This window comes from Papio anubis, chromosome 7, assembly GCF_008728515.1.
Source record: "Papio anubis isolate 15944 chromosome 7, Panubis1.0, whole genome shotgun sequence".
In the NCBI taxonomy this organism is placed as follows: domain Eukaryota; kingdom Metazoa; phylum Chordata; class Mammalia; order Primates; family Cercopithecidae; genus Papio; species Papio anubis.
Genome location: NC_044982.1, coordinates 46,489,037 through 46,515,498, shown reverse-complemented (window position 1 = coordinate 46,515,498; position 26,462 = coordinate 46,489,037). Strand labels below are relative to the sequence as shown.

The 26,462-nt window shown below is 35.0% G+C and overlaps 1 protein-coding gene across 9 annotated transcripts in view; it reads left to right on the top strand.

The window, feature by feature from the left end:
• LRRC9 (leucine rich repeat containing 9) overlaps positions 1–26,462 on the top strand; it is a 138,996-nt gene that overhangs the window by 82,153 nt on the left and 30,381 nt on the right. For all 9 annotated transcript variants that reach the window (XM_009211639.4, XM_009211635.4, XM_031669127.1 and 6 more), the window contains 6 exons: positions 6,279–6,409; positions 7,961–8,069; positions 8,721–8,860; positions 12,321–12,457; positions 17,769–17,986; positions 21,895–21,963. In XM_009211639.4, the coding sequence (XP_009209903.1) occupies positions 6,279–6,409; positions 7,961–8,069; positions 8,721–8,860; positions 12,321–12,457; positions 17,769–17,986; positions 21,895–21,963 (804 nt within the window). The remainder of the gene's footprint in view (positions 1–6,278; positions 6,410–7,960; positions 8,070–8,720; positions 8,861–12,320; positions 12,458–17,768; positions 17,987–21,894; positions 21,964–26,462) is intronic.

Here is a 26,462-nt window from a genome sequence, read left to right as displayed (position 1 = left end):
CCCAGTGGGGACTCTGTGTGGGGTCTCCCACCCCACATTTCTTTTTGGCACTGCACTAGCAGAGGGCAGCAGGCTTCTGCCTGGACATCTAAGCATTTCCATACACCCTCTGAAATCTAGGCAGAGGTTCCCAAACCTCAATTCTTGACTTCTGTGTACCCACAAGACCAACACCATTTCAAAGCTGCCAAGTCTTGGGGCTTGCACCCTATGAAGCCATGGCTTGAGCTATATATTGGCCCCTTTTAGCCATGACTGGAGTGACTGGGACACAGGGTACCAAGTCCCCAGGCTGCATACAGTAGGGGGGCCCTGGACTGCTCCAGGAAATAATTTTTTCCCTCCTAGGCCTCCAGGCCTGTGATGGGAGTGGCTGCCATGAAGGTCTCTGACATGCCCTGGAGACATTTTCCCCATTCTCTTGGTGATTTGCATTTGGCACCTTGTTACTTATGCAAATTTGTGTAGCTAGCTTGAATTTCTCCCCAGAAAATGGGTTTTTCTTTTCTACTGCATCATCAGGCTGCAAATTTTTCAGACTTTTATGCTTTGCTTCCTCTTGAACACTTTGCTACTTAGAAATTTTTCACCAGATATCCTAAATCATCTCTCTCAAGTTCAAAGTTTCACAGATCTCTAGGGCAGCGGCAAAATGTCACCAATCTTTTTGCATAGCAAGAGTGACCTTTAATCCAGTTCCCAACAAGTTCCTTATCTCCATCTGAGACCACCTCAGCCTGGACCTTATTGTCCATATCGCTATCAGCATTTTGGCCAAAACCATTCAACAAGTCTCTAGGAAGTTACAAACTTTCCCATATTTTCCCATCTTCTTCTAAGCCCTCCAAACTGTTCCAACCTCTGCCTGTTACCCAGTTCCAAAGTCACTTCCACATTTTTGGGTATCTTTACAGCAGCATATGACTCTACAATTTACTGCATTAGTCTGTTCTCATGCTGCCAATAAAGACGTACCTGAGACTGTGTAATTTATAAAGGAAAGAAGTTTAATGGACTCACAGTCCCACATGGCTGGGAAGGCTTCACAATCATGGCAGATGAAGGAAGAGCAAAGGCAGGTCTTACATGGTGGCAGGCAAGACAGCATGTGCAGGGGAACTCCCCTTTATAGGAGTATCAGATTTCATGAGACTTATTCACTATCATGAGAACAGCACAGGAAAAACCCACCCCCGTGATTCACTTAGCTCCCACTGGGTCCCTCCCACAACAGGAGGGGATTATTACAATTCAAGATGAGATTTTGTTGGGAACACAGAGCCAATCCATATCAATGAGTATTATTTAATTATATTCCTTTTCACTTTACCTAAAAGCTCAGGACCAAATTTATGATTCAATAATATAAACCGTATAGGATCTTATAGTCTTTTTGTCACTAATCCTAGTGAGCTTGATTTTCATTATGTTTGATTTGCATTTTACTCTTTGATTATATGTGTTTCCTGTAAGCTGCCACAAATTATTTGTGGAATGAGGCAAAATATAAATGTATGAATTAATAATTGGACATCTTGAAGACTAGACTGAAGAATTTAGATTTTAAATGCAAGGTAATGGGAATGCATTGGATTTGAAGGACAAGGGAAAGGAAGACTGAAAGATGTCTACAAGGTTTGAGTCTATGCCAATAAAAGACACCATAACAGAATATGAATATAGGAAGAAAAGCAATTTCGGGGTGTAAGATGATTAGTATTGGACTTTAGTTTTATATGGAGATCATCTGACTGGAGATGTCAAGCAGGCAGTTGAAATCACAGGATTAAATTTGCATATGAAAATTTACTTTACATATGTTTGGACTTGAATGTAATTTGAAGACAGTTAACAATTAAGACCAAAAGCATATGCAATATCGTCTAATGGAAGAGAGTAGAGAAAGAAAAGAAATCTAAGTGAGGCTCTAATACTTGCATTTATTAAACATATGTAGAAAAAGAAGTCATGAAAAGTGGGTGCAGAGGTAGGTAATACAGTAATATATAATGCTAGAGTGTCTGAGATATAAATAGACTTTGGAAATGGCATAGTCAAAATCCTTTATTTTATGTATGAACACAAGCAACTCTAGAGAAGTTACATGACTTCTTCCAAATTATATGACTGTTTAATGGTAAATCATAGGCACATGAGCCTCATTCTCTGTCCAACACTCTCTAGATATATAATTACATTGTCTTCTTTGGAGTGGGAGTAGAAACCCAGGGAGGGCATAGACTAGGAGGAACCAAAGAATGATTTGGGTAGTTGTGTTTTCATTTTATCTTTTGTTCCCACATACTTTTATTTTTAAAAGATTATTTTTTGCATTAAGGATACATATTCTCAATTTAGATATGAAGTTTTAACAGAGTAGAAAAAAAGAAAGGAGTTTGAGTAAAAGTAGATCAAATGACTTACCAGTTTTATTTAGATGAAGTTCAAACCATTTGTCTGAAATAGATTGTCAACAATAGCCCTTGGGCCAAATGTGACCTGCCACTTATTTTTGTAAATAAAATTTTATTGGAACACATCCATGCCTGTTTGTTTATATATAGTCTATGACTGCTTTCACACTGCAGTGGCAAAATTAAATAGTAACAGAGAAGCTAGTGTTCCCAAAGGCTAAAATATTGACTGACTCTTTACAGGAAAACTGTAGAAAACATTTACCAATCCCTGATTTAGGAGGACACTAATCATATGTTGCTTGTATAATTATGAAAAACACAAAAGCAATGGTATTTCTAAGGCTGAATTAATGTTTTTAAAACTTATTTTGAGATTTTATTATTGAAGATTCAACAAGAGAAACAGAACTAGTAAGACAGATATACATATAGAGATATCTATGTCTATATATAGATATATAGATATCAAGGAATATTTAATAATGGAGGGGACTGCCTAAACAAGTCTGAAATCCATAGGACAGGCCATCAGGAAGCGAAGATTATGGGCAGGCTGGGGCTCACAGGCATAGATGAAAGCTGCTGTCCATGAGTGGATTTTCTTCAGGAAAATTCTTTCTTTCAGGAACCTCACCTCTGCTTTTAAAGCCTTGCAATTGTTTGAATCACGCCCATCCAGATTGTTCAAGATGATCTCCTTATTGAAAGTCAGCTTGCTAGGAGTTTTAATTATGTCTACAAAATTCCTTCACAGCAATACCTACATCATTGGCTAAAATAATTGGGGACTCTAGCTTCAAATATTTTGCAGCTCTGTTGTTGGTACATACACATTTAAGACTGTTATGTCTTCTTGGTGGACTGACCCTTTTATCAGTAGGTAGTGTCCCCTCTGACTCTGGTAATTTCCTTTGCTTCAAAGTTTACTTTATCTGAGGTTAATGAAGCCACTCCTGCTTTCTCTTGATTAATGTATAGGATATCTTTTTCTGTTCTTTTACTTTCAACCTGCATATATTATATTTGAAGTGAGTTTCTTGTTGACAACATACAGTTGGATCATGTTATCTTTTAGCTAATTTTTATATTTTAATTGATGAACAAAGGCCATTTATATTTAATATAGTTAACTGACCTGTTAGGGCTTAAGTCTGCCACTTTGTTTTCTTCTTTTATATTTGTTTCCTTTGTTTATCTTTCTTCTGTTTTCTTTTTTTGTGCCTTCCCGTGAGCTTCTTGAACACATTTTGAAATTCTATTTTTATTTATCCATAGTATTTTTTGGTGTATCTCTCCATATAGTTTTTTTTAGTGGTTGTTCTAAGTATTACAATGCATATACATACTTTATTATAGTCTGTTAGGGTTGACATTTTACCAGTTTGAGTAAAGTGTAGAAATGTTACTTTCCTTTCAGTCTATTTCTTCTCCCCTGTTTATATTTTCACTATATACATTGAGAACCAATGAGACAATATTATAGGGTTTTTTTACATCAACTAATCAAAGATAATTTAGAAAAATCAAGAAAAGAAGGGAAGTTTATTAATACTCTTTCCATTGTGCTTTCCCCTTTCCTGGCATTCCAAGATTCCTTTTTTTTCCTTTCCATTTCAAGAACTTTCTTTAGTCATTTCTTAAGGTAGGTCTGCTGGTAACAGTTTGCTTAGTTTTCCTTCCTTTGAGAATGTCTTGCTTTCTCTTTTTATTTCTGAATGATATTTTCCCTGGATATACAATTCTGGGTTGATGTTTCTCTTTCACCACTTGAAAATGTTGTGCCACATCCTCTGGTTTCCATGCTTTCTGATTAGAAATCTGCTGTCACTCACATTGTTTTTCCCTCACAGGTAAGATTTAATTCCTCTGTCACTGTTTTCATGCCTTTTTTCTCTGCCATTAGTTTTTAGAAATTTGATTCTAATTATTATTACGTGTCCTTGCATGGATTTGGGTTTTTTTCCCATCTGAGGTTTGATTAGATTCTTAGCTTCTTGGTTTATGTCTTTTGCCAAATTTGGAAGATTTTTGGTTATAATTTCTTCAAATACTTTTTCAGCCCCACATTATTTCTCTCCTTTTTCTATGAATCTAGTGATACTAATATTAAATCTTTTGTATGGTTCCGCAAGTACAGGATATGTCTGTCTTGGTAAAGTGAGGCTCATTTATTTATGGGTCTATTTTCTCTCTTTTGTTCATACTGGGTAATTTCTATTGTTCTGTCTTCATGTTATTTTTTTCTCTTTTCTCTCCATTCTGCTATTGAGTCCCTATCCATTGCATTTATTTGTTTATAGTATTTTTCAATTCTAAAATTTTCATTTCATTCTTCATATCTTCTATTGCTTTGCTATCACTTATCTCTTTGCTAAAGGTTTCTGTTTTTTCATTTGTTTCAAGTATGTTCATAATCGCTTGTTGAGCATTTTTCCTTTGACTGCTTTGAAATGCCTGTCAGACAATTAAAAATATTTGTATCATTTCAAAGTTGGCATCTGTCGATTGTCTTTTCACATTCAAGTTGAGATGTTATTGGTTCTTAGCATGACATATTTTTTATTTTATTCTGGACATTTGGGGTATTATGTGGGTCTTATTTAAATCTATTTTAGCAAGCCTCCCCTTGACACTATACCAGTGAAAAGATGGGGAACCACTTCGTTGCTGTCAGGTGGGAGATAGAAGTCCAAGTTCCTCCATGTGGCCTCTGTTGACAACCTGGAGGTGTGTTCTTCATTAACTGCTAGGCTAGAGTAGGAGTTCATGCTCCCCACCAGACTTCCATTGATTTACTCGGGCTGGGAAGGAAGGAACTCCTTGTTACTATTTCCCTCCACTGATTCATCCTGGCTGGGAGAGACAGGAACACCTAATTGATGCTCCACAGATAACTCATTATGAGTGGGTGGAAGTGGGAATCCAGACTCCCCATGTTATCTACAATAACACTTGCAGGTAGGGAGTGGGGCCATGTGTTACTGCTGATGGGGGATGAAAGTCCAGGTTCCCACTCAGCAGGTGGATAATGGAGAAGTGCCTTGTTACAAATGAGCACAGGTTAAAGTCTAAGCAGCCCATTCTGCTTTTACCTGTGGGCATGAAGTTGGGGCCACAGTTTATTCTGTAGGGTTTAGCAGGAGTAGGCTTGTTATTGTCTAAAGTTTTCTGCTGTGCTAGGCTTCCCCTTTCCTGATCCTTTGACTAGAGACAGTAGGCTTTTTGTGTACTTTGTCTTGTTTTTTTCTTATTGTCATTTCTGGGTTTCTAGCTTCTCTAGCACCCAGTAGAGAAGGTGAGGCAAAAAGAAAATCCAGGCTGTCATTCCTCAGGTCCTGAGGTACCTACCTGGTCTGCTGCCTTCTCCACATCTTTCAGTATTCATATGTTTGGTTTTAATTTTTTTAATTAAAAAATTTTTTAGAGACAGGGTCTCACTCTGTCACCCAGACTGGAATCCAGTGGCATGATCATAGCTCACTGCAGCCTCTGAACTCCTGTGCTCAAGACATTCTCTGGCCTCAGCCTCCCACATAGCTACAACTACAGGCATGTGCCACTGTGCTTGACTAATTCTTTTTTGCTTTTGTAGAGACAGGGTCTCACTTTGTTGCCCAGCCTCATCTCGAACTCCTGGACTCAGGCAATCCTCCCACCTTGGCCTCCCAATGTGCTGGGATTATAGGTATTAGCCACCTTGCCCTGCATATGTTTGTTTTATATATAATGCACAGGATTTAGTTCTACTTAGTAGGAGGAATCTGGAAAAATAAGTCCACTGAATTTTTACCTGAAATCAGAGAACTACATAATTTAGTCATCTGTAAGACAGGACATCATTTTGTAAATGCCTTCATATAGGAACCACCAGAGACTGAGAATGCAAAAGATTTGTTTGGTGGTAGACTTACTTCTGACATGATTGCAGAACGACAAGGACATTCCAACTTCATGCAAATGCAAGAACTAAATTGGACTTCATCATCCATTAGGTACAATCATTTTATTATATGCCTTTTTACATTATAATTACATTATGTAATTATCATTTTTCTGAAGCTTATAAATGTATACATCTTATATAAATATAATCAATAACTCATAAAATTATCTACTCTACTGCAAAGGTTCATGCTAAGTAATGCGTGTTTTTTAAGATGGGGTCTCAAAAAATGGCTCACTGCAGCTTCAACCTTGCAGGTTCAATCGATCCTCCTACTATAGGCACATGCCACCAAGCATGGCAAATTTTCTTTGTACTTTTTGTGGAGACAGCATTTATGCCATCTTGCCAGGCTAGTCACCGATCATGGGCTCAAGTGGTTCACCTGCCTCAGTCTCCCAAAGTGCTGGGATTTCAGGTGTGAGCCACTGTGCCCAGCCTAAAATTAAAAATTCCTTTGTATGGCATAAAAGACTCTTTATTATCTGTCCATTATTATCTATTGTAGTCCTTTTCTTTACTGCCCATGACACTTCATATTTCAGGAATTCTGAAATATTCTAGTTACTGAATCTCAATCATAAGATATTTTTTAATGTTTGTTTCTGCCTTTGTTTGTACCTGTTGCACTGCCTAGAACTCTTTTCTGCTAATTTGCTTGACAAATACCTACAAATGCTCCAAATATCATCTCAAGATCTTTTTGCTCCATACTACAGATTTTATTTCCCCAAAATGCCATTACATTGGTATGATAGAGATGCTAACTCTATCATAGCAATTCTCCTCTTTATTTTCATTTTTCTGGCTCCCTCTTCTTGGGGGCTGAAACGCTTCTTTCATCTTTCTTGTAGCCTTTCCAAACACATTCGCTGCACTTAGGAAATACTAATGAAATTATGTTGAATGAATGAATAACTTATTAATGGGTAAAAGTATGTCATAATTGTAACTTCAAGTTTAGGATTTGTTTAGAGAACTGGTTAGGGAAAGGGATGTAGTTTTATGCTCTTCTCTGTCATGGCTCAAATGAAGATATAGCTATGGACTGTGAATCAAGCATTCTGTTTAATTACCAAAATGTTCACACAGGGTGGAATGCAATAAAGGTTTCCAGAAGATCTCACAGAAACTCTTATTTTCAAAGCCCTTACCTGCTTTTCCTTTCCTTTCCCATCCCTAGCCACTTCCTGGTATTTCAGAAATGACCTGCTTCATATATATCATCTGAAGTTTATAACCTGAAAATCTTATGATTTACTATATCAACTTCACTATGATTTCATGAACATATATGTGAATTTATAAAGAAAGTGGAATATCTCTTTTACAAGTTTCTTCTATAATAGTGCTATGTTTATATGGTAATAGATTTTTTTTGAAAGCAACCAAATTCTATGTCACTTTCTTGCATATGTATCCAACCAAAATGTATATTCAGCTAATCATTTAATCAATTCATTTTACATTAAAGTAATTATTTTTATATTTGTCAGGTGAGACTATTTTTAATGTCTTTGGTGGCTATATGTGAAGGAACTCACCTTTTCCTATATTTTCCTGTCCTATTAAAATAGTAACTGTATTTGTCTAAATTCAGAACAGTGGATTTGATTCCAGTCGACCAATTTAGAAATGTATGTAATGTGAATCTACAGAACAATAATCTTACTTCATTCAGTGGATTAATCTATCTACCTAATGTGAAGGTGAGTCATTCACAAATTTTTCTTTCTTTCAAGGTTTCCAATGCAAGTTTTTATCTTCTTTACTTTGGATTAAATGATATTTCCACATTATTAAAGTAGATAAATTATTCCTAAATTTTCTTTGGGTTTTTTTTGTTTGTTTTTTTACTAAGCAAGAAAAAAACTATTACCTTCCAAAGTGATTTTGCTTTGACCTCAGTTTTATGTGATTGTCACATATGTAGTAAATTTTCCTCTGTAGTCAGAGATGGGATTGAAGGCAGACATGGAAAGAAGTTTCTAGGTTCTTTAAATGGCCTTATTGCCTCCATTATTATTTCCTTGACTCAGCCATCTACTAAGGCCTTTTAAACATAGATAAATAGCTGTCTCTTCGACTAAAAATTATTTCATCCTTGTCAGGTTTGGAGAAATCAGGAGTACAGATTGAGAAAGCTGAGGAGCTTTCTAGAGTCTCCATGTGAAGTATTGTAATTTCCCAGAATGTCAGATTAAAAACACATTCAAAACTAAGTCTAGATTATTTAGGATATAAACATTTGTTGTTTTAGCACTAATATATTATTAAATTATGTGGCATATGCCAAGTTTTATCCATACAATTTTTAATAATTTCCAGGATTTCTGATTAATAAGATATTCTTTCTGTAGGTCTTATGCCTCAACTATAATCATATTGAATCAATCATGCCCAGACTAAAGCCTCAGACTCACTTAACCAATAGACAACTACTGTACCAGAAAGTGCCTTCAAGTGGCTATGGACAGCAAGGAATTTCAAAAACAAACAGGTAGTATTCTTTATTTTTATGATTATAACTAATTTTGGCTGGGAATTTTAAAAGCAGTTAATCACATTAATGATAGCAGTAACACATTCCAGTACATAACATTTAGCTTATTGTAATACCTATTTTATTTATAGCTACATGCCAAAAATAAACTTCATAAATAAAAAGATACTCAAAATGTTTCTCTCATTGTTTATTCCCTGCCTTCTCCATTTCAAACCTGTATTGTGAACGAAGGGAAAAAAACAAAAAACAAACAAACAAAAGGCCTTGTACTGCATGTTTGGTGACCTTGGGTTTCTTTTTTAAAAATTGAGGTACAATTCACATACCATAAAACTCACCCTGTGTGTACAATTTAGCAATTTTTAGTTTATTCATCATAAACATTTTTATCAACCCACAAAGGAACCCTATACACAGTAGCATGGAAATGGGATTTTTTTTTTAGCATTTGTTTTGCTTTTATTTCTAAATTATTTATCTGGTCACTTAATGACTCAGCACCAATGGAATATATACTTTACGCAAAAAATGAAGACAAACCTTCCACCTCCTTACATATTTTGATAGAACATATATATATCATATCATATAATACATATCATATATATGATATATATATATTTATAATGTGTATCTCCAAATCAGAATACTTTCATTCCAGTTTTCCCAATAAAGAACATTCCTTGTGCCTTTTATTACCTCTATCAAAGTATAATTTCCATGCAACAAAATTGACCAATTTAAGTGTAAAGTTTAATGAATTTTGACAAATGTATTCAATCATAAAACCTCTACCACAATCAAAATACAAAGTATTCCCATTCCAAAAAGTTCATTTGTAATCCCTCCCCTGACACCCTGGCACCTGGCAACAACCACTAATCTGCTCTCTTGCTGTAATTTCGCCTTTTTCTAGAATTTCATATAATTGGAATTATGTAGTAAGTAGTTTTTGTGTCTGGCTCCTTTTACTTAGCATAATGCTTTTGAGATTCATTCATTTTGTTGCAAGTGTCAGTAATTTATTTCATTTTATTGCCAAATAGTATTCTATTATATGTATTATATGACAAGTTATTTATGCTTTTATCATTGATGAACATTTTGGTTGTTCCTAATTTTAGGCTATTATGATTAAAGCTACTATGAACATTTCATTTATATACATACTTTTTTGGATCCTATTCATATTTGATTTTTCTAATAGTTTTATTGAAGTGGCAGTTTATATATCATGTTTACTTATATTAAATGTATAATTCAATAATTTTACTAAATTTATAGTTGTATAATCATAACTGCAATATAATTTCATAACATTTTCCATCTCACCAAAAAGATCCTTCATGTCTATTTACAGTCAATTTCCTTTCCCACCTCTAGTCCCAAACAACCTCTAATCTGTTTCCTAGAATTGTATTTTTCTAGACATTGCATATAAATGGAACTATAAAATAGGTGGTCTTTTGCCTCTGGCTTCTTACACTCAGCATGTTTTCAAGGTTCATTCACATTATAGGATGTGTTAGTAGTTCACTCCTTTTTATTGCTGAATATATTGGCTATTTCACTATGGATATGACTATATGGATATGTTACATAATGTTTATTCATCAGTTGATGGAAATTTGGATTGTTTCCACTTTTTGACTGGTTTGAATAACACTGCTTTAAACACTTGTGTACAAGTATTTGTGTGCACTCATATTTTCATTGTGTTTATTTTGGGTAGATACCTATGCATGGAATGGTTGGGTCATATGGTAACTTAACATTTAGCTATTTAAGAAACTGCTAAACTGTTTTCCCAAATGGTTGCACCATTTTTCATTATCACCAGCAGCATATGAAAATTCTAATTCCTGCACATCTCTGCCAGTGCGTGCCTGTCTTTTATAGTATAGCCATTCTAATACATTCGAAGTGGTATCTCATTGTGGTTTTAATTTGTATTTTCCTAATGACAAATAGTGTTGAGCAGTTTTTCATATGCTTACTAATCATTCATATATCTTCTTTGGTAAAATCTCTATTCAAATCTAAAACCTAAAAAACCTAATTGTTTAATTAGGTTGCTTGGCTTTTCATTATTAAGTGTCTTTATACTGGGTGTAAGCCCTTTATTAAATAAATGATTTACAGACATTGTCTCTCAATCTGTGGCTTCTCTTTTCATTTTCTTAAATGATGTCTTTGAAGGAATTTTAATTTTGATAAAGTCTAATTTATCAACTTTTCTCTTACAGATTGCAATTTAGGTGTTATATGTAATAATTCTTTGCCTAACCTAAGGTCACAAAGATGTTCTCTTGTTTTCTTTAAAAAGTTTTATGTTTTCACTCTTACATCTAGTCCTATGATCTGTTTTGAGTTAAATGTTTGTGTATGTTGTGAGGTAGGAGTGAAGTCTAAATCTATTTTTGTATGTGGATATTCAGTTGTCTGAGCACCATTTTATTAGAACACTCTCCTTTCCTCTATTTAATTGTTTTGGCACCTTTGCTAAAAATCAGTTGAGCATAAATGTAAGGGTTTATTTCTGTACTCAGTTCTGTTCCACTGATCTGTATGTCTGTCCTTTTGTGCCAGTACTAGACTGGTTTGATTACTGTGGTTTTATAAAAAATTTTAAAATCAGTGATTTAAGCTCTCCAACTTTGTTCTTTTAAAAGATTGTTTTGACTATTCTAGATTCTTTACATTTCTTTAAAAATTTTAGGACAAGATGGTTATTCACAGTGAGTGGGGGGGATGTCTTCTGGGCTTTTGATAGAGATTGTATTAAATGAATCTGTTGATCAATTTGGGAGAATTGCCATTTTAGTAATATGGAATCTTCTAATCCATACACATGGAATATTTCTCTATTTATTTGGATCTTTGTTAATTTCTCTCAGTAATGTTTTGTAGTTTTCTGTGTACAGATTTTCCACTTTTTATTAATTTATGCTGAAGTATTTTATTCTTTTTTATACTTTGTGAAAAAGAATTTTTGCTTAATTTCATTTTCAGATTTTTTATTGCTAGTAGGTAGAAAATTCAGTTGATTTTTGTATATTAATCTTTTATCCTGTGACCTTGCTAAACTCCTTTATTGCTTCAAGTAGTTTTTTGGTGGATCTTTTAGGATTTTCTAAATACAGGATCATGTCATCTGAAAATAAAGACAGTTTTATTTATTCCTTTCCAATCTGGATGCATTTTTTTCTTGCCTGATTGCATTTTCTATTGATTTCATTGTAACACCTTATGTACTTCTTTATTCTAGACCATACTTTTTAAAGAATATTACATAAAATATAAACAGACTATGTATTATAGCTTAATTCTGATATATTAATAAATTTATATTTTCTTAACTTCAGTTTATAGTAAACACATACCGAACTGTCTTTTTATAATATACACGGTTTGAAGTTAAGTTTATGGCCTCCAACTTACCTATGTGTTTCAGAGACATAATGAGCAGTGAAAATTTGCCTCCAATAATGCACAGTTTAGAAGTTCTTCATTTGGGCTACAATGGAATTTGTAATTTGATCCAGCTACAACTTAACAGACTAAGAAATTTAAAATTCCTCTTTCTACAGGGTAAGTAGAAATACTGTTATTGTATAAGCCTTTATTTTTAAAAACTGATTTTATCATCATTCTGTTTTGATAAGCAAATATAAGCATCAGTATTTACTCAAACAGATTCACAGACAAAAATATTTTAGTAATCACAAATGAATTTTTCCTGGCTACTTACATACTTTTAGAAACCATTTTCAAAGGTCAATGCGGTATTCTGAGAATATAGACAGTATTACATCATAATTTACTTGTATATAGTATTCAACTTAAAAAACAATAAAAAAACTAGTGGGTAATTCACAAGTATTTATTAAACTCAGAATTGTCATAAGTACTATGAAAGATATGGAGGTACTTTGTTATTATAATTATGTATCATTGAAATCCTTGATCTAAGTAGTTTAAGATCTATCTGTGGAGATGTACTGAGACAAAGATGAATTAAGTTCAGACTACGTATTACTAACTTAAGTGCAACAGAAGTTCAGAGAAAAGAGAAATTAAAAGATTAGCTCGTCAACATGTATAGAGCTCTTTAAATGAGTGATAGAATCTAGACTGAAGGTGAGCATTACTGAGTGCTTTGCAAGCAGGGGAAAGGAGGAAAAGAGTCACAGGACATGACTGTGGTGTCTGTGGGCCAACACTTGAAAAGGGAACAACCTGATGAGAACAAAGAATATGCACTTTTCTAAGAGAGTTATAAATCCTCTAAACATGATCAATTTGATAAATAATCCTCATTTCAATATATGAGATCATGTTATTTAGTTTTTATTTAAATAAGCCTCATTACTTTACAGTAATTTTTAAATTATACTTCAACTTCTGTGATACATGTGCAGAATGTGCAGGTTTGTTACATAGGTATACACGTGCCATGGTGGTTTGCTGCACCCATCAACCTGTCATCTACATTAGGTATTTCTCCTAATGCTTTCCCTTCCCTTGCCCCCCTACTCCCTGACAGGCCCCAATGTGTGATGTTCCTCTCCCTGTGTCCTTGTGTTCCCATTGTTCTCTCCCACTTATGAGTGAGAACATGCAGTGTTTGGTTTTCTGTTCCTGTGCTAGTTTGCTGAGAATGAGGGTTTCCAGCTTCATCCATGTCCCTGCAAAGGACATGAACTCATTCTTTTTAATGGCTGCATAGTATTCCATGGTGTATATGTGCCACATTTTCTTTATCCAGTCTAACACGGATGGGCATTTGGGTTGGTTTCAAGTCTTTGCTATTGTGAATAGTGCTGCAATAAACATATGTGTGCATGTGTCTTTATATTAGAATGGTTTATAATTGTTTGGGGATATGCCCAGTAATGGGGTTGCTGGGTCAAATGCTATTTCTGGTTCTAGATCCTTGAGGAATTGGGACACTGTCTTCCACAATGTTTGAACTAATTTACACTCCCACCAACAATTAGTAATTTTTAAATTTTGTATAATAGTGAAAAATTGAGGTTGAAAATATAGAGCAGGACCAAAGTAGGGAAAGTCAAGCAGAGAAATTTGTACAGGATATAGTCCATAATAGGTAGGAGCTTGAAACTTTAAGAAAAGTAGCATGAGAAAAACACAGGGCTTGGGACATTAGTCTAACAATAATTTTTAATGGCATAGGAGAAAGGCAGGTATATCCATCAGTGGGACATGTGGGGAGATACTGAGGTAGTTGATCTGAGTACAGTAACTTCTCAAAGACAGGATTTTCTAGACCATATTTTTAAAAATTTGAATGCATCTATCAAAAGCACTTGTGATTTGGATCAAGAACCCGGAGACTTGGCCTTAAAACCAAGAAATTAAGCACAATGACAGATCTTTTTCTTAAAAAAAAATTATTTTAGATTCAAGGGGTACATGTGTATTTTTGTTAACATGGTATTATGTTCTGGTGGGAATTGGGCTGCTAGTGTACCTATTGCCCGAATAGTGAATATAGTATCCAATAGCTAATTTTTCAACCCTCACCCCTACTCCCATTCTCTCCCTTTTTGCAGTGTACTTATTGTTGGAGTGTACTTACTGTGAACTTACTGCTTAGCTCCCACATGTAGATAAGAACATGCAGTATTTGATTTTCTGTTTTTGAGTTAGTTCACTGAGGATAATGGCCTCCAGCTCCATCCAGGCTGCTGTAGAGGGAGGGCATGATTTCATTCTTTTTTATGGCTATGACAGATTGGTATTTGTTTTAGTGTGTTTTTTTGGTTTGTTTTTTGTTTTTGTTTTATTTTTTATTATTTATTATTTATTATTATTTTTTGAGAACGGGTTTCTCTCTATTACCCAGGCTGGAGTGCATTGGTACGATCATAGCTCACTGCAGCTTCAACCTCTGGAGCCCAAGTGATCTTCCCACCTCAGCCTCCTGTGTAGCTGGGACTATAGGCTTGTGCCACCATGCCTGGCTAATTTTTTTATTTTTCTCTCTTTTTTTGTAGATATGGGGTTTCAATTTGTTTCTCAGGCTGGTCTCAAACTCCTGGCCTTAAGAGATCCTTTCACCTCAGCCTCCCAAAATGGTGGGATTACAGGCATGAGCCACCACTCCCTGCCCAGATCTTTTAAAAGATACATTGACATACAAAAAAGCAGACAACCTAACCCTGGAAGGTCTATTTCAATCGAATAATGTAAGGGAGGAGTGTGTTCTGATGCCATGGCTAGCATGGCAAATTAGAGTAGGGCAGCCTTATGCAGGAAGTAAGGCAGTTTACTCTGACAATAACAGCTGCCATTTGTGGAGTCAGTGGGTAAGGTGTTTGTCTACATCATTGTCATATTTAATCTTCACAGCAACTCTACATGGTAAGGATTGTTACATGTATTTTACAAAAGAAAAAAGTGACATTCAGTGTGGTTTAATAATTTGCCAAGTTTGCACCAGTGTGTGTTATGGTACCAAGTCAAACCTAGATCTATCTACCTTCAAAGCACATGCAGTTTCTATCCAGCTTGAATGACATAATAAGGGCATAGACTAGAGTGCTGGCAGTGGGAGTGGTAAGAGGTGAGTCCAAAAGGCAGTTTAAAAGGAAGAAATATTAAGACTTAGTGGCTAATTAGATGTAAAATAAGGAGAAAAACTGTCCCAGATGTTTTTAAAATTTCATTGGGAGATTGGGCAAGAGGAGGTACTAAAGCTAAAGTCATTGGGAAATGTTGCTTATTTGAGAGTAGAGAAAGATCAGTTTGTGTTGTAACAATTTTGATGCATTAAAAATAGAAAGTTGGCTGAGCGCAGTGGCTCACGCCTGTAAACCCAGCACTTTGGGAGGCCGAGGCGGGCGGATCACAAGGTCAGAAGATCGAGACCATCCTGGCTAACACGGTGAAACCCCGTCTCTACTAAAAATACAAAAAATTAGCCAGGCGTGGTGGCGGGCGCCTGTAGTCCCAGCTACTTGGGAGGCTGAGGCAGAAGAATGGCATGAACCCGGGAGGCAGAGCTTGCAGTGAGCCGAGATCCCACCACTGCCCTCCAGCCTGGGCAACAGAGCGAGACTCCGTCTCAAAAAAAAAAAAGAAAGTTTTTCTAGCAATAGTACTGGACCACAAGTCAGGACTAGAGATATATTATTTCAGAATGATCACAATGGAAGTGAAAGGTGAAGTCATAAATGTATGTGCTTACTTAGGAAGTAAGCACACAGAAAGATGAGTAAAAGGCTGAAAAGAGCTTTGAAGACATTCTACCCCTTTCTCTGTATCCCTGTCAGCATTTATTATTACCTGTCTTTTTGATAAAAGCCATTTTAACTGGGGTGAGATGATATCTCATTTGTATTTCCCTTATGATTAGTAATGCTGAGCATTTTTCCATATACCCATTGACCATTTGTATTTCTTCTTTTGAGAAATGTCTATGCATTTCCTTTTTCCTGTTGAGTTGTTTGGGCTCCTTATATATTCTGGTTATTAATCCCTTGTCAGATGGGTAGTTTATAAATACTTTCTCCCATTCTGTGAGCTATCTCTTCACTTTGTTGATGGTTTCCTTTGCTGTTCAGGAGCTTTTTAGCTTGATGCAATCCCATTTGTCTATTTTTGCTTTGGCTGCCTGTGCTTTTGACATATTACACAAGAAATCTTTGCCAAGTCCATTTTGATTTGATTTTTGTATATGATAAGAGATAGGGGTCAATTTTCATTTCTTCTGCATAGGGATATCCAGTTTTCCCCACACCATTTATTGAAGAAACTGTCTTTTCCCCAATGTATGTTCTTAGCACCTTTATTAAAAAAGAGTTGACTGTAAATGTGTGGATTTATTTCTGGGTTGTCTATTCTGTTCCATTGGTCTATGTGTCTGTCTTTACGCCAGTTATTATGAGGACACTAGTCATATTAAATTAACGCTCATCCCAATGACCTCATTTTAACGTTAATTATCTTTTAAAGACCCTGTCTCCAAATACAGTCACATTTTGAGGTACTGGAGGTTAGGATTTTCACATATTAATTTCAGGGGGACACAATTCAGCACATAATAATCAAGGAGAATGAATATTGAATGAAACGTAGTGTGGCATACTAGAAAGATAATTGAGCTTAAAATGTAAAAAGTCTAAGTTAGGCCTGATATTGCCATTTTTATGTCTTTGAGAAAGCCACTTAATTTCTCTGACCCTCAATTTTCTGATTAGAAAAAAGAGATAAAATATTTCCCCTGTAGTATTTTGAGACTCTGATAGAAAATACTGTACATATACAAAAATTTTGTAAAGTGAAGAGTCTTCATATAAGTTATCATTACTATCTATATAGCTATTGATAGCTACAATAGAGAGAAATCATAGGTTATAAATAAGGGTTTAGAGTTTTGAAGAATTAAATGAACTTTGATGTGTTTAATATGGTTGCAGTGCAAAAATATGAGAAAGAACAGCATAATTAATGGTGTTCTAACATAATACAACAAATTAGTCTATTTTAAGAAATAATTAAATATACTATTGTAATGTCTATTAGAGTAATAATATACTCAGGAAGCATATGTTTTGCAGCACTTTTCTGTATCTACTTTTGTCAATACCAACTATTTTAACAATTACTGAACAGACATATTAGATCATTTCAGTACATTGTGTATATCACATCCTGATCTTTCAAATTCACAAATGAGAAATTTTAGCAAATATTATTTTATGATGATGCTACCTTCCTGTAAATTACATTTCAATTTCTCTTTGGAAATAAGTTTCTTGAATCCTTTACTTCTTTTGAAAAATCATCTGATTAAAAGATATTTATATGTAAGTAGATATCCTTTAATTCAGGAAGTTTGGGCTCACTTGATATATCATGACTTCTTTCTTTTTAGGTAATGAAATCAGCCAAGTTGAAGGGCTTGACAACTTAGTAGTCCTTCAGGAATTGGTAGTGGATCATAACCGCATCCGATCATTTAATGACAGTGCTTTTGCCAAACCAAGTTCTTTATTGGCACTTCACTTGGAGGAAAACAGACTACGAGAACTGGGCAAATTACAATCTTTGGTAAAACTAGAGAAACTCTTCCTAGGATATAATAAAATCCAGGTAACTATTATTTTTTTTATTATGGGATTTACAAGCTTTAGTTTCTCTGAGTTCTGAACATAAAGCTTCCAAGAACATCAATGAAAATGTTGCTAGTATGTTATTTATCATTTATATACCATCTATATTTCAAGGCATAGAAATAGTCTGTGATGCAGAAATATTCACCCTACTTCTAGACTTAAGAACTGGACAAAGCCACATGCACAAGCTCATTAACAAAGATTAGGTCTACATGTTCTAAGGCTCTTCTCATCAGTCCTCTCTGAGAGTTCTCATTTGTTCCTTGACTGCTCTTGATCCAAGTTGTTTCTGAATCTTGATTCTGGACTTCCTTTGGCCCCTTAAACTTATCATATGTACTTGTTCTACCCGGCATTTGAATCAACTCCTGATAACGGACTTTGACTCGGCTTTAATGTTATATCTCTCCCCACTCAAGGCTTCCTTAGATAGGATCCTGGCTTAGTTTTACCTGCTGAGAATTTAACCTGTTACTTTTAGGTCACCGCCCCAACTGAACCGCTCAGACTCTCTCCTGAGATAGCATACAGATAAGAGTTGAAGACATAACCTTATACAGCCCTCACATTTCTCTCAGCATTTCTGTGGTGGTCTCTTAGCTCTCCTTTTACCAGCTTTTCTACTTCTGCCAATACCTCTAAGATAGCCTCAAAGACAGACTGAACTCTGGACTAACCGCCAAGGGCAGGCAGCAAGTCTGTCTTGTCTACATTTGTATCAGTATACAGCATAGTACCCAGTACATAATAGATCCTCCATAAATGTTTGTGGCTCTACTTGCTATAGAGTTCAGGAAGCCTTTTCTGGGGGTGATTTTTTAAAAGCCCTGGACAAGGTTAGAAGGAAATCATGAGCCATGCCCCTTTCTACAAAGCAATTAGGGAATGTACATACAGATAAAAATAGTATACAACTAATTTATACAGATTCAAACATTCATCTGAGAAAAGCCTGCCAAAACTGGGGATAATTCTTCCTAAGATTTATCAAGAAGAAATCTAAATTAGGAAAATTGCCCTTCTATGGAGATCTTTCCAGTGATAGCAACTGAGCTAACAAAAAAGACTGTCAAATCAGACTTAACACTCATCAGAGATCTTACCTGGTATCGAGCTTTATAAATAATTTCAAGGACACATAGGGCCCAGGACATGCCTAGCGCCTTCTCAGGCCCTTCCTTCCCACATCACACACACCACCGAGCTTAGAATAAAATGTGAGGTCTTCAAGTGAGATTCCATGAGGTGATCTTATACAATAAGGGAATGTGTTTCATTTACGAACCATCTCCATTTTAAACTTGAAATTATGTGACATTTTACAGGGATCCATGCCTTATAATTCTATAGATTCTAGGTTTATTTATTATAGGCAGTCCTTAACCAAGAAGATCTGCTAAGAGAATATTATAAATGAGGATCGCTAAGAGAATATCATAAATGAGGACCTTCTTCCTAGCAAGTATCATTGCTTTATTTGACAGGATGTCCAGTTACCAGATTAGACCTGGTAACCTGCTTTTCCACAAGAGTGTCCCTGCTCTCTACTCCTCTATCCCTCTTAAGCAAATGAATCGATAGAGATCAGCTGGTATAACAACTATACTTAGTCAAGCTTATTTATTAACAAAATCTAATATAGCTAAATGACAACTTATATATCATGAGAGATTCTACATATTATTGAATGAAGAAGTAAGTATTATTATTTAATGATCATCCCTTATTTGTTTTATTTTTATCCTTGAAATGGTATTTTCCATTGAATTTAGATAGATCATATTGCCTTTAAGCTTATTCTAACCATTAATATTATAGTACCTTAATGTGACCATACATTTAGATGGGGAAAAAATGAACTCAGAGGAATAGAAAGGTTATGTTGGAAATTCTGTTGAATTCTACTGAAAACATATTTTCTTCAAACTTCTGAACTCTCCTTTCAAATTTTATTTTTGAGAGAGATTCTGTCTCTAGATTCATACCAACATGGGCAGGCTGATACCAGCATTAATTTCAACAAAGGGACAATCAGATAACTTTGGGTTAATAAAAACTGATAGAAGGGAGAAAGCCTAGAAAAATTAACAAAGGAACAATATTTCAAGTGAAGGTATATGCAGTCCCTCGTTGGCCTACTTTAACATCCTTCAGAAGCTATATCCTTGATAAAATATAATACATACCCTTGATTCTGGTGTGATGCTTTTTACTTAGCCATCATGTCCAATAATATAGATTTAGCAAATTGTTGTCTATAGTCTTGCTTCTAAAGAAAGAATCACACAAACACAATTGAAAGATTCATTATTTAATTCACCTTTATAGTCCTGTTTGATCCCTGTGTCTAAATGATTCCCCTACCTGGCATCCAGCTACTCTGTCTACTTTTAAACATATAATTAATCACCTGAAGCTGAAAAGAACCCTAAGAATAGTCTATTGCTATTTCCTGTCCTCAGTGAAGGCCCCAATCCAGGCACAATTATTATTATGATTGCCTTAAGTACTTACGCTGACATTGTAACTACCATTGGTATCCTGGTTAATGCTTAACAACTGGCTCTCCAAGAGGAAAAAAATCCCTAATGAGTAACGTTTGCCAATTTCTATGGTATAATTTCTTCTGTCATAGCCAATTTCAGGCTAACACACCATCTCACAAAATTCCTAAAAATTTACCAGTTGACTTTTTGTGAGCCAGTAGCAGCACACTACTGTAAAAAATAATGCTGCATATTAAAAATGGGAAGCCATCAGCCCTCTCCCCCCAATTATGGACATATTAGTTTCCCTGATGTCTCTTTAAAAGTTTATGCCATCATTATCTTCTACAAATTTAATAGTCTATTTCCCATATTAACATTTTCTGTGAAAATAGAAATTTTGATTAGGAATATTTCACTAGTGACTACTGTTATGTTTGGTTTAATTTGAGAAAATAATGTAAGACTTTTCGCATGTCCGTGATTACCGATCAGGCCTTGGTTCCACAGACAGAAACTGCCTGTGGGTAAAAATGCACAATATCTCTATAGATTTACAGATTTTTCAAAACCCTCCTTTATAATACTTCCAAAATCAAAATAGTAAAGATCGGTCATTTTAAAAATCAAATTCACTTCCAAATGATCTAAAATAGGTCTAAATATTTTTACACATACTAGAAGAATTTGCTATATGTCCACTTGTAATTCCACACAGGAATACAGGCATGTCAATAACTTTGTTGTGTTACATGAACTAGCAACAACTTTAGGCTGAGCTTGTTGACTAAAGTTTGTCGGAAATAGCATTTTAGAAATAATTTTGCAAAAACTAAAATATATTTGCAAACTTTCACCAATGTTAAATGGAAGCTAATAAATAATGCTATGCAATGGAGAAGGCAAATTATTTAACATGAGAGATAGTTTTTCAGCTATATATATTCCCAGCAAGTATATCAAGATGCAATCCACTCAATAGCACACATTCTTTTATTGTTAAGGTTGTGTTTAGTTATGTACCTTTAAAACTTTTAGATTTGGTTCACCTTTTCCATACTTTTTTGTCAATGTGCTGGAGGAATTAACCAAATATAATCTGAGTCCTAGAATAAATCATAATTCTGAGAAAAAAATTGGTCTTTTCTTACAAGTGCTGCTATATATCCAGTTTTCCATGTTAGACTGTTATCTTTGCCAGTCATGTATTTGAAATCTACAGTACACAGATCTGCCTTTTTTCAAGAATACAGAAGACTGTCACTGTCACTCAAGCTCACTTCAGAGAATTCAATCATGAGCTAGCTGCAATCTAACACTTACATATAATTACTTCAAATGAGTCTACATTTGAAGATGTTGAGTCTAACCAAATAATAACTGATTAACTTTTGAATAGGATATCACAGAACTGGAAAAACTTGATGTTATCTCTACTCTCAGGGAGCTTACAGTGTACGGCAATCCAGTGAGTATGTTACCATTCTAATTTATTAGTTAATTTACTGGTAGTTTTATAAAATTTATTTTTATATGGTATTAGAAAGGGATTTAATTTTATGTTTCTGTATGCATAGCCAGTTATCCCAGCCCAAATGTATTGACTTCTTCCAACTGATTACAGTGCAAACTGTCATTGTCATGTATAAATAAGGTCTGTTTCAGGTTTCCACATTATATTCCTTGGCCTATTTTTCTAACCCTGTGCCAATATTATATAGTGTTAATTAATTAACATTTTGTAGTAAGCCTTGATGTCTGGTAGAATAAGCACCTCTAATTCTTCCTCTTTCACCTCCTTCTCTTTCTCATTATTTCTTTCTCTTTCTTCACTGCCTTGGCTATTCTTGGCCCTTTACACTTTTCTATAAATTTTAGGAACCAACCCGTCAAGTTACATGAGAATCTTGTTGATATTTTAATTGGAATGGCATTCAATTTATAAATTAATTTGGGGAGAAAGTTGCAACCTTTCCTGTTGGAATCTTTGAGGGGACCCAATAAGTAGCACCCTTGTTCACCTAATTTCTAAACAGATTGAGTAATATGACAATGGAGAGGCAAAAATATCAGCTTAGCTTAGTGAGAAATCAAAGGGGCATGTTATCAGATTTCAGAAATAGTCAGTCATGATCACCCAGATATAGAAAATACTACACCGAGCTTTTTCTGCATAAGAGGAGAGCTACTCTTGGAGAGCAGAACACATTCTTCCAGAACACTCTTTTCCCAAGAAGGGAGCTAAATCACTCAACTTCCCCTAGTAGAGAGGAAGTGAAGGGTTTGAGAAAACCCAGGAGGGCCACATCATAGAGCTACTTCCACCAAGAAGAAAATAGCAATAAACAGTATCCCGTAATATTTATAGTATTCAGCCTTCACATTAACATAAATATCACTCCATTTATTTCATGTCTTTGAATAAATATTTGTAATTTTCTCCATAAAGATTTTAATCATCTTTGGTTAGATTTATTGTTGTTTTAATTGCTTTTTAAATAGTGTCTTTATTTTCCTAATTGTTTGTTGCTGGAGTGTATACATTCTGATTTTTGTATATTGCTTTTTATCTAGGACCCTTGCTGAACCCTCTTTTTAATTATAATGGTTTGTAATATTTTTGGATTTTCTCTATAGACTATTATCTGCAAATATGACTATCATTTCTTTCCAGTTCTCACATTTTTAATTTCCTTTGCTTCTCTTAGAATGCTATCTAGGACCTCTAGTACAGTGCTGAATTAGAAGTACCATTAGAAGTACTTATAGTAAGTTACTAACTTCAAAAGAATGCTTTAAAGTTGTCACTACTTAATATGATGTTTGCAGTAGGTTATGGGAAGATAACCTTTAACAGCTTAAGGAAATTCTAGTTCCAGTTTCCTACCAGTTTTGTCTTGAATGGGCATTGCTTTTTCAGTAATTGGTAATTAGTTTTTCTCTTTAATCTGTTAATATGGTAAATTACAATAATAGACTAGTGTTAAACCATCTTGAAATTCCTGGGATGAATACTTCTTGGTCATGTTTTATATTTTATTGGATTCAATTTGCTAATATTTTATGTAGCATATCTGTATCCATGGAAATAAGTAAAATTATCCTATAATTTTATCTTCTTTTAGTATTCTTTTCAACTCTCTCAAAGTTTTACTTGCTTCATAAAATAATTTGGGAGCATTCCCTCTTTCTTCAATCTATGGAGTTTTTATATGCAATGTCTCATATACTTCTGGAAGGATAATTAAACCTTATCTCTAGAACTCTCTGGGCTTAATATTTTTTGAGGTTATATTTTAAACTACTTAAATTCTTTAATGGCGATAAAGCTAGTCACGTTTGTATTTCTTAAAACAGCTATTCTGAGAAGTTATATTATCTAGAAAATTGCCCTTTTTAGGTAATTTTTTTTTTTCTTTTTTTGTGAGACAGAGTCTCTCTCTGTCACCCAAGATGGAGTGCAGTGGCACGATCTCAGCTCACTGCAGCCTCTGCCTCCCGGGTTCAAGCAATTCTCCTTCCTCAGTCTCTCAAGTAGCTGAGATTACAGATGCGTGCCTTCATGTCTGGCTAATTTTTTGTGTTTTTAGTAGAGACAGAGTTTCACCATGTTGGCCAGGATGGCTTTAATCTCCTGATCTCATGATCTGCCTGCCTCTGCCTCCCAAAGTGCTGGGATTACAGGCGTGAGCCACCTTGCCTGGCCTGTAAAATTTTAATGTATTGCTCTCATAGTACTTTCATGAATTGTTTTTCATTTATTTTTTAAAATTTGTATTGATGTAAAATATACATATACAATTTACCATATTTACATTTTTAAATGTCCAGTTTAGTGTAAATAAATATATTTATATTCTTTATTGTTCCTTTCATTCCCATCTCTCATCCCCGCTCCCCTTCCCAGACTCTGGTAACCACCAATCTAGTCTTCATCTTCATTAGATCCACATTTTTCGCTCCCACATATGAGTGAGGGCATGTGATATTTGTTTTTCTGTGCCTGGCTTATTTTACCTAACATAATGGTTTCCAATTCCATCCATATTGCTGCAAATAACAGGATTTCATTCTTTTTATGGCTGAATAATGTTCCATTGTGTAGATATACCATATTTTCTTTATCCATTCATCCGCTGATGGGCACTTAGGTTGATTCCATATTTTGGCTATTATGAATAATGCTGCAATAAACATAGGAGTACAGGTATCTCTTTGATGTATTGATTTCCTTTCTTTTAGATACATACCCGGTAGTGGAATGGCTGGAAAACATGGAAGTTCTATTGTGAGTTTTTTAAGGAACCTCCATACTGTTTACCATAATGGTAATTTACATTCCCACCAACAGTGTGCACAGGTTCCCTTTTCTCTAAATCCTTACCAGCATCTGTTATTGCCTGTAGTTTTGATGTCAGCCATTTTAACTGGGGTAAAATGATACCACATTGTGGTTTGGTTTGCATTTCTCTGATTATTAGTGACTTTGAGCACTTTTCTTTTTTTTTTGTAAACCTGTTGGCCATTTGTATGTCTTCTTTTGAGAAATGTCTGTTCAGATCTTTTGCCAGTTTTTAAATTTAATTATTTATTTATTTTTGGCTGTTAAGTTGTTTGCGCTCTTATGTGTTCTGGTTATTAATCCCTGGTCAGATGGATTGACTGCAAATATTTTCTCCCATTCTGTGGGTTGTAGCTTTACTTCGTTGATTATTTACTTTGCTGTACGGAAGCTTTTCAGTTTGATGTAATCCCATTTATCCATTTTTGCTTTGGTTGCCTGTGCTTTTGATGTCTTACACAGTATTTGCCCAAATAAACGTCTTGGAGGATTTCAGCAATGCTTTCCTCTAGTAGTTTCATAGTTTAAGGTCTTCGATTCAAGTCTTCAATCCATTTGGATTTGATTTTTGTATATGGTGAGAGATAGACGTCAATTTTCATTCTCCTATACAGAGTTATCCACTTTTCCCAGAACTATTTATTAACAAGACTGTCATTTTCTCACTGTAAGTTCTTGGTGTTTTTGTCGAAGATGAGTTGACTGTAAATGCATGGATTTATATCTGGGTTATCTATTCTGTCACGTTGGTCTATGTGTCTTTTTTTAATGCCAGCTCCATGGTTTTTTGGTTACTATAGCTTTGTAATAAAATTTGAAGTCACATTGTGTGATGCCTCCAGTTTTGTTCTTTTTGCTCAGGATTGCTTTGGCTATTTGGGAATATTTTAGGATTTTTTTTTTTTAATTTCTGTGAAGAATGTTTTAGGTATATTGATAGGGATTGCATTGAATATGTAAATAGCTCTGGGTAGTATTGTCTTTTTTTTAACAACAGATATTTATTTCTCACAGTTATGGAGGCTGAAAGTACAAGATCAAAGGGCCAACTGATCCAGTTCCTGGTGAGGACCATCTTCCTGGCTTGCAGATAGTTGTCTTGCTGTATCCTCACATGGCTCTGGTGGGAAGGGTTGGGTGTGAAGAGGGCACAAAATCTCCTGGTCTCTACTATACTTTTCTATAAGGGTACTGGTCCCATCATAAGGACCCCATCCTGATGACCTCATTTAAACCTAATCACCTCCCAAGACTCCAACTCCTAATAATACCATTACATTAGGGGTTAGGGCTTTAATATATGAATTTTGGGGGCACATCAGCATTCAGTCCATAGCAAAACTTAATCCTCAGCCTCAACTCAGGGTTCACCTATTGTTCTCATAATGTCTGTTATAGCAAAAGTATTCAGCCAGGATCATGCATTGCTAAGAGACATTAGTGGTCATGTACCTTTAGCTCTTCCAGTCTAGAAGATTCCTCCTCCAGACTGAGGAATCTTCCAGACCAGAGAAGCCAAAGGGACATGATGATTCCTTCACTTTGATGACTTTGACACTTTTGAAGATTATGGACCAGTTAATCTGTAGAACGTCCTTCAAGTTGGGTTCATCTGGTGACATCTT